The sequence below is a fragment of the Chiloscyllium plagiosum genome, unplaced genomic scaffold (assembly GCF_037043375.1).
Source record: "Chiloscyllium plagiosum isolate Xiang-an unplaced genomic scaffold, Cpla_swu_hap1 HiC_scaffold_1, whole genome shotgun sequence".
Taxonomy (NCBI): domain Eukaryota; kingdom Metazoa; phylum Chordata; class Chondrichthyes; order Orectolobiformes; family Hemiscylliidae; genus Chiloscyllium; species Chiloscyllium plagiosum.
Window position 1 is genome coordinate 118,237,321 of NW_028270139.1, and position 9,635 is coordinate 118,246,955.

Below are 9,635 nucleotides of genomic sequence, written 5' to 3' on the forward strand. Positions count from 1 at the left end.
ACATCAAAGCCGAATAACGTTTTAGCTTTAGGTCATGGTATGTAATCAAACAACTAACTTTACAACATCACCTTGTTATCTCTTGTAGAAGAATATGCAGAACCTTGTTTGTCATTGTCTATTATCAGTTGGCATGTTTGATCAAATTTTATTAAAAGTCCTTAAGCATACTGTTGATATTCTGGAATTCATCCTTTTCAAAAAAAATATTCAAAACACTTTTGTTTCTGGATGCTGATATAATCCATTCATGTAGAATCCAAAAAAAACTACTAATTTTCCCCTTTTTAATATAAGAATGTAACTAGTTATTGTATAATTTCTATACTTTCAGTTGATGATCTGATAAAGTACTTGGACCCTCAGTATATTGATAGAATTGCTATACCAGATGCCATGAAACTAGAATTCATCCTAGCAGGTAACTGTCTGTTTATTGAGGTAAGGAGAACAATGATCTTTTAAATGTTTTGAAATTTAAGACAGATTTTGAGGGGGGAAAAAAAGGAGTGCAGGAAGAAAATTGAATGTTATCTGTTAAACTTTAATGTTCAAAGGTACTTCACAAATTACCTCTGATTATTCATTCATGATTAACTTTACTTTCAAAGTGAAAGATGTGTGTACTTGAGTTTGCTTTAATTTCTAGAAAATTATTGTTTGATCCTTCAAGTTCACAAAAATTGAAGGAGTGAATAAAAGAGATTCTACAGAAATTATAATACACTGCTGACTCATTAACAAGCATGCCAGTGGACATCAGTGAGAAGATAAATAGGAGGAGGAGTGGGCCATACGACCCTTTAAGTCTGCTTCTTCATCCACTATAACTATGGCTGATCTTCGGCATCAACTCTATTTTCTCACAACATTGCTTATTCACCTATTACTATGCCATGTCCAGTACAAGTGCATTATGCAATGAACTTTCACAATGTTTTTAAAAGCTACGAGCTTGAGTCCTCTTAGGTCCTTCCAATTTGGTCCTCCTTGATCTGAAACTATAACCAGTAGTTGTAAAGTCTACATCATGTATGCAACTGTCGAGCCCTCCAAAAGTTTATAAGAGTCAAATAATTGTTATGGGACATTCATATCCACAATGACTGTATTTGTAATTTTCTAATCAGCAAATATCGTACTCCGCTTGTACTAGGATGTCACCACTAACCAATAAAATAGTTTCAGCAATCTACAGTCAACCATAATTTGATAGTGTACTTACTTAAGCGGTGGGTGCCATGGACATGTTATGGCTGGAACTGGCTGAGTTTCAGTGACATTCTTGCATCCTATAGTTGATGTCTGCTGACATTTTATTTGTGGTCAAAGTGCTAAATAATAATTTGAATTCATTGGACTGCTATTAGAATCTGGAAAAGGATAATTGGTGAAATTGAAGGAGAGTGAATTGGTAAGTAATTAATTGTGACAGTAGTGCTACAAATCCAACTCAGCTTTGAGGACTACACCATATGCTCCTTTACTAAAGGAGTGCACGACATAAAGGGTACAGATGTAGATATTTCTAATTAATCCATTCAAACACGTTATGAGACATGTCTGGGGCAGATAGGGATTGAACCCCAACCTTCTGGCCCAGAGGTGGGTCACTACCACTGTACCAAAAGAGCTCTCTTATCAAGGGCATAATGTATTGCAGTTTCTCACCTGATCATTAAACAAAATTACCAATTTGACAATTGTTGTTGTCATTGCAGTTTCAGTGACCATTATGACTGATTTCCTGTCTTGATTAAGGAAATAGTTTTTAATATGAAAATATTTATTTTGCATTTAATTCTGAGAACAGGATATGTGTGCATTATTTGAGAGACACTATTTTTATTAACTCTGTTTTCTTTGCATTACAGAGGAACATTTTATCCATTCTCAAGTGCGCCTTTTAGAATCTGTGAAAAAGCATCAACCATACCTTGAGAGTGAACACATTAAAGGTAAGTGCAAGCAATTACCTGAGAAAGTGTATCACTTAACTCAATCCTGTCAGTTTTTTTAATCATAGCACTGCTTATTTATCCAGCCAATGGTTCTCATTTTCTTCAAATTTACTGTCTTCTGGGTACAAGTTTGCTCTTAAAATTGGATTAAGGATGTGAAATGGTTGGTTACAACCAAAACTGCCCTTGTCTTTTCCCACTTCTATCCCTTAGCCCAGTTCTCTCTCCCCCCCCAAATTGCTCTCATTTCCACCTCGTTGCTTTGAATGTGTGGGGACAAATTCTCGAGATTAAAGGATATAATGCAAAAATCCAATTTGTTGCTTATGTACTTGCAGCTGTTCCAAACTATTCATCAAAGGTGCAAGCATTGACCCAGGTTCAAATTCAGGAGCAGGTACTGTATGTACTGCAAATATTTAGTATTTCTCTAATTGATTTTCTTATATGGAATGAACGTCAGTTAATGATCAATTGTGGTAAAACTTGTGATACTACAGGCTTTCTTTCTATATGTGTTGTTTTAATTCTTTCTATTTTTTTGAAATAAATGCAACAAAATAAATAAAATCTGCCAGTCCTTTCATCATTTTTATTGATCATTTTGTTTTCATTGGTAATCCTCTTTCTGTCAATTTTTTCTCATGTTTTATTGCAGGATCAATGTAATGCGATTACAAAAGATGTAAGCAAGATGCTGGATGAGTATAACAAAATGGTATCCTTTGGTTTCTATAATCCAGGTTTTTGTAATGGTCTATCAGATTAACTTGATTATAGAATTCTCACTTACCACAGTAACATTACCTCCTCTTTATGTGGTTTGAAAGAGTCACAGCTGCCTCCTTTAGGGGCAACTCATCTGGATATAGGGGTGGGTGGGAGGTCTGTTTAGCCCCAGACCTGACTTGAGTCTTTTAATCTTGTGATTGTAATGCAGTCAGAATCCACTTCCTTGTTTCACTATTTTGAATTACTTTTGGGTTCTAATATGGATTGATCTTGTCATGTTTAATATTCAGGGAGGAGAAAGTGAGGGCTGGAGATCAGGGTTGAGAGTGTGATGCTGGAAAAGCACAACAGGTCAAGCAGCATCTGAGGAGTAGGAGAATCGACTTTTCGGGCATAAACTCTTCATCAGAATTGAGGCTTGTGTTCCGGGGTGCTGAGAGATAAAATGGGAGGGTGGCGGGGGGGGGGGGAGGAAAGGAGAAGAGAGTGGGAGCGAGGGTAGCTGAGAATGCAATAGGTAGATGAAAGTGGGGAGAAGGGAAAGGTGATGGACAGGTCAGAGAGGACCGTGCCAAGTTGGAGGCTTGGGACTGGGATAATGTGGGCGGAGGGGAAATGAGGAAACTAGTGCAAACCACATTGACCCTGTGTGGTTGCAGGACCCCAAGGCAGAATATGCGGCATTCTTCCTCCAGGAGTCAGGTGGTAAGGGTTGCGGATTGTTTCAGAGAGCATGTCTAGGGCACCCGCACCAACCAACCCCAACACCCCATGACTAAACATTTCAACTCCCTCTCCTACTCCACCAATGCATGCAGGTCCTGGGCCTCCTCCATCGCCAAACCCTTTTTTTCGTTTAAATACCATCACTTGTAGCTAATCCAAATGACATCTAGATGATTTGAAATTTAAACCGTCTCATCAATTAAATATATTTTTAGATGGTTGTAAAAATATATTTCATTGATTTTGTTAACAAGGTTTCTAGTATTTACCATGGCCAAATTTGCAAGTGACACTCTAGAGATAAGTTGTAATAAGAAATTTACAAATAGATATGGATAGAATAGGTCATTGGCTAAAACTTGGTAGATGGAGTTTAACATAGGTAAGTGTGAAGTTATCCATTTTGGTCAGAGAAATAGAAAAGCAACTTATTTAAATAGAAATGTCAGGGTGCTTTGGTGTAAAGTGGTGTGGGTGTCTCATGCATGATTTGCAGAAAACGGCTTTGCAGGTACAACAGGTAATTATGGCAAATTGGAATTTTGGCTTTTGTTGCTAAAGGAGAAGTGTATAAAAGTAGGGAAGTAATACTGCAACTGTATAAGCATTAGTGAGACCGCATCTGGAATTTTGTACATAATTTTGGTCCCCTTATTTGAGGAAGAATGTATAAAACAACCTCGATTATCCAAACAAGATGGGTGGGGAGTATTTTGTTCGGATAACTGATCTGATCATAAGCAAAGGAAGCATTTATGGGATCTTGAGATCTTGTTCAGATAATCCGGAATTCGGATAATTGATGTTCGGATAACCGAGATTGTTCTGTAGTTGCACTGGAGGCAGTTCAGAGAAGTTTCACTAGATTGGTTCTCAAGGTTGTCTTAATAAGAGAGATTGAGTGGTTTAGACCTATACGTTTTGGAGTTTAGAAGAACAAGACGAGGTGTACTTGAAACACAATGGCAAAGGGAATTGGTAAAGTAAACATAGAAGGATGTTTCCTCGTGAGCCAATCTAAAACAGAAAATCATAGTTTTAGAGTAAGGGGTAGCAGATTTAAAACAGCTGAGGAAAAATTATTTCTCTCAAAGGGTTGTGAGACTGTGGAATTCACTACCCCAGAGTGCAATGGATGCAGGGGCACTTAAGGAGGTTACAGAGCTATTATTAATTAGTAACAGGTTAAAGGGTTATGTAAAGCAGGCAGAAAAGTGGATTTAAGGCTGAGATGAGATCAGCCATAATCAAGTTAACTGGCAGAGCAGACTCAAGGGCTGAGTTACCTACTCCTGATCCTAGTTCTTATATTCTTGTTAGAATAGGGACTTCTGCAGGGAATTGAACTGCTAATATTTCAAGAATCTCATTGACAGGGGTCAACAGATTTGAGACAAAATGAAAGATGCATTGAGCTTTGGTCCAAAAGTGGGCTATGTCATTTTAAGTGTGTTATAGCAGTTGCTTTTAGTGAATCCATCCCTCATGGTAACTTCAACATGAAATTGTTATTGACATATTTCTCATTTTGACACTTTGTGCTTCCGAAGCACATGAATAAGTAACTTTTTAAAATCAACTTGATTTATTGAATGGAATTTAATTTACATTTGGAGTAAATATTTAAATTTTACAGTTTGAGACCTTTCAGGATCCTATAGATAGTTTGATCTTGACAATGACCTTCAGATTCTACTCCTCTCAAAGCAGTTTGTTCAGTGGGAAGAACTACTAACCAAGCTTGAAGCGGCAAAGCAAATGAAGCCAATCGCTGACTGATATCACATCACATACCCTGGGTGGATCAAAATATTATGTGGAAGTGGAACAAACCATTCTTTTTGCTATCTATATAGTATTGTATATGTAATTAGTAATACTGAAAATATTATTATTTGAAAATATTCTCTAGGATGTATTTCCTATTAAAATGTCTTGCAATTGGAGAACTAGCATTGTATTATAGTGTGGCAGGATGAATGTCCTATTAATTTGGAGTGTCACATTTCTAGGTTTACATTCTAATATTTAAAACTTGAGCTAACCATATAATGTAATTATTCATATTTTAAAAGCAATGGTTTATTCATATTTGCCAATGATTGCCTTCCTTTTACAGCATTTAAAGATTGGGTATTAGTATAATATGATGCAAAACTATTTTGTGCAACCTCTGTAATATAGAATATTTTGCAGTTTACTATCTCATTCGACAGTTTGTTAAGAGGATTGTATATAGTTATATTAAATCCTTTTCTGTTTTGTTGGCTACTATGATAATTAATCTGCAGTCTGAGAACTAAATACAATGTTATGGGAGGGGGGAGGAATTTAATAAGTTCCAGTGCAATCCCTGCCAATTATGGCTAGATACCAAAAGAGTTCACTGAGCACAATATGAAAGGGGGATGGTTTGGTTTGAGCAATATGCTTAAAGAATACATTATACACTTAAAGTCTTGAGCAAAAATTGGTATTAGCGAAAATAGCTAATAAAGTCACCTGGTTATGCCAAGCAAGGTTCTTCCTTTGTATTAGCCATTAGATTAATTTGCTATTGCCCACTCCCAAGGAAATATTAAGACACCTCCCCCTGAAGAAAGGACTCTTGATTAAATTTAAAGAGGTTTGAAAGTCATCTGTGTCCGATATTCCCAGACAGTTTCCCATCTAAGTGTTAACAAGCTCAGACCTGGTTCAGGTTCTGTTTTAATTTGAGCTAATGGAATGGTGGAGCTAATCCAATTTTATGATGATGCAGCAGGTGTTTCCCATTAAGAGGACAAAGCTATGAAAAGCTCGTGAGGGAGATATGACTCATGTAATATTGTTAAAATAAACCAAATCTAAATAACTAAATCAAATGCATATATTAAAGTCCCAAAACTTAGTGGTCATGGAAGTATTCCATTCACTACAATAACTGGATTGCAGTGTGTCATTTCACAGGAATGTCATCACAAGAATTCTAGGCAGTAAACCATGAGTTATCCACTGAGCTGTGCACATGTACATGTACACATGCAGAAAGGGGCAGGTGATGACTAACCAGTCAATTGAGCTATCGTGCATCTGGGCTAGGCATAACCTTTCCAAGCTTTCATCCCATTTCCCCCTCAGCCAAGAGAAGTAAAACAGTCTGGGCTCAGAACTTATCTAGCAGCAGCTTTGTTTTCCCTGCTTAATTTTTTTTCTTTCCTCTGCCCTTATTCCATCCATTAAAATATAAAATATTACTTGAATATCTTTTCCTTCCACATTGGGGTGTCAGTCATCTACCATCTGGTATCTTAAGTAATTCTATATTTTTTTTAAAGTTGTGGAGTTTCTTTTCCATATCGACCATCTTTTTTTTATTCGTTCAATGTTCTTAATGCCACTGCTTCTAAGTTTTCTCATATCTGAACAAATAAATCTTTGGTAATATGTGAACTGCAATGGCACGTGTCAATATTTATATTGTAACAAAACTGCCAACTTTGTCTTGCTTCCTTGACAATATTTTTTATTAAAGTGCAATGGTAACTTTAGTGCAGTGACTGAAGTTTTCATAGTGGGTTTACCTAGGATATGAGCTCATTCATGTGTTAATCTGGGTCTGCTGTTCAGGGCTAAGCTGGAATGTTCCTCCCTTAACGTTGTGAAGGGAAGTTGCAGGAGACTACAGTGAGAAACATCTGATTTTATATTGACCACTTTTGAATTCACTGAGGTAATTTCTGAACACTTGTGGCGCACCCACACGCTGCATGCGCCAACAATTTCTTCCAACAGTCCCGGATCTTTCACTGTCTAATATAGGACTGTGCCGTGTAGGTAATAATTGTATCTTCCAGCCTCATTCCCTGTGTGTCTCAACTAAGGTTAACTTTTATAATATCTGAAATTTCTGCTATTCAACAGTTTAAAAATTTCCCATGTGCTATGTTGTGGTAATTGATGGTTATTAAACAGTGTAACAGTTTATTAGCTGTCAAATGAACCTTTTGCAAGGTTTCGATCATGTCCAGTATTTAAGAGAACCGAGCATGGGGCTCAGGATGTATAGCGGTCATGTCCCTACCTCTGAATCAGGGGGCTTGGTTTCAAGTCCCACTTTCTCCAGATATAAAGTTAAAAATCGCACAATACTTGGTTTATTTGGAATCACTAGCTTTTGGAGTGCTGCTCCTTCATCAAGTGGTTGTGGAGAATAAGATTGTAGGGCACAGAATCTATAGCAAAAGTTTACAATGTGATGTAACTGAAATTATATATTGAGAAAGACCTGGATTGTTTGTTAAGCCTCTCATCTTTTAGAATGGGCGTGTTGGTTTCCGTTCTTTCATACATAAATCCCAGAACTTTCTTAAAGTTACATTTTCAAATGAATTTTAACTAGGCCAACATGGCACCTATTGTTAATGCATTGAAAGTGTGAGGTGCCCTGTGTGATGCTGTCTACGCCCCAATGGTCAGACTGATTCTAATCTAAAGAAGGGATTTACAGAACCTTGCATGGATTCATGCAGTTTTTGACCAAAATAAAATGTAATTCTGTAAGTACAAATTCACCCCACAAACCTGTGTGTGTGTATGTGTGAGAGTGTAAAGGGGTATAAGTGTATAAAAGGGTGCATATAGGAATGTGTGAGCATATGAGAGAGGGTCTGTGTGTGTGTGTGTGTGTGTGTGTGTGTGGTGCTGTAGGGTCACCTGTCGTGTGACATGAACCCAAGGTCCCAGTTGAGGCCACCCCATGGGTACCGAATGTGGCTATCAGCCTCTGTTCAGTCACTTTGTGTTTTTGCCTGTCCTGAAGTCAGACTTGGAGGGTGGTCACCCAGAGGTCGGAGGTCAAACAACCTAGACTCTTGGTGCGACTTTCCCTAAGCCTCCACTTCTCGCCTTTAAACAACCACTACACTGCAAACAGATCATTGTTGCAGCAAACTGCCTGGCTTTCAGGACAACACCATCCAACCTTGTCACGGCAGAGGCTGCGAGATGTGTCAGAGTGTCGACACGGATACCGCCATTACACGTGGGGAAACCACCCACTATGTACATGGCAGGTACTCATGTAACTCGGCCAACATTGTCTATTTCATACACTGCAAGCAAAGATGCTTTCATGTATGGTACATTGGTGAGACTGAGCAGAAGCTACGGCAATGGATGAATGGACACCACACAACAATCAACAGACTGGCGTATTCCCTCCCAGCCGGAGAACACTTCAGCAGTCTGTGACATTCGGACTCTGATCTTTGGGTGACCATCCTCCAAGGTTGACTTCAGGACAGGCAACAACGCAAAGTGGCCGAGTAGAGGCTGATAGCCAAGTTCAGTACCCATGGGGATGGCCTTAACTAGGACCTTGAGTTTATGTCACACTATAGGTGCCCCCACAGCACCACACACACACACACACACATGCGCAGACCCTCTCAGACTTAAAACCCTTTACACTCACACACACATACACTCTCTCACAGACACTCATAACTGCCTGCCTGCTGCACACCCACATGTGCGCACACACATGCAAGTACATATACATTTGTGGGGTGAATTTCGACATCTTATTTTGCTCAAAAACTATGAATCTATGTAAGATTCTGTAAATCCATTTTTTTGATTAGAATCAATCTGAACATTGGGGCACAGATGGCTTCACACAGGGCATCTTTTACCTTCAATGCATTATTTGGGCCAACGTGACACCTATTGTTGAAGTTTACTTGCAAATGTAACTTTTAAGCAAGTTCTGAGATTTACATATGAAAGAACTGAAACCAACATGCCCATTCTATAAGATGAGAGACTTAACAAACATACCAAGTTTTTCTCAATATATAATTTCAGTTACATCACATTGTAACTTTTGGTATAAATTCTGTCCTATGATCATATACTCTGCAACCACCTAATGAAGGAACAGCGCTCTGAAAGCTGGTGCTTCCAAATAAATCTGTTGGACTATACCTGATGTGTGATTTTTATACACCCCAATCCAACACCAGCACCTCCAAATCATTGCTCCAGATATGTGTTATAACATATCTGAACAGGTTGATTAAAAATATCTACAAATGAACCAATGTATTTCAGCTGACTGCCCTGATTTGAGGAGCAATTTTGTCTTGAATTGTTCTGCTAATATGTCCTAGCATGTTTTTACTTTTACAGCAGCCATCAGAGATTTAGGCGCCATCAATTCCCAAGTTATTTTTT

At 38.1% G+C, this 9,635-nt stretch overlaps 1 protein-coding gene across 1 annotated transcript in view; it reads left to right on the forward strand.

The window, feature by feature from the left end:
* dctn3 (dynactin 3 (p22)) overlaps positions 1 to 6,949 on the forward strand; it is a 29,168-nt gene extending 22,219 nt beyond the window's left edge. The window contains exons 3-7 of the mRNA XM_043683946.2: positions 335 to 421; positions 1,875 to 1,958; positions 2,300 to 2,358; positions 2,620 to 2,679; positions 5,109 to 6,949. Of these exons, the coding sequence (XP_043539881.1) occupies positions 335 to 421; positions 1,875 to 1,958; positions 2,300 to 2,358; positions 2,620 to 2,679; positions 5,109 to 5,198 (380 nt within the window). The 3' untranslated portion in view covers positions 5,199 to 6,949. The remainder of the gene's footprint in view (positions 1 to 334; positions 422 to 1,874; positions 1,959 to 2,299; positions 2,359 to 2,619; positions 2,680 to 5,108) is intronic.
* The last annotated feature ends 2,686 nt before the right edge of the window (positions 6,950 to 9,635 follow it).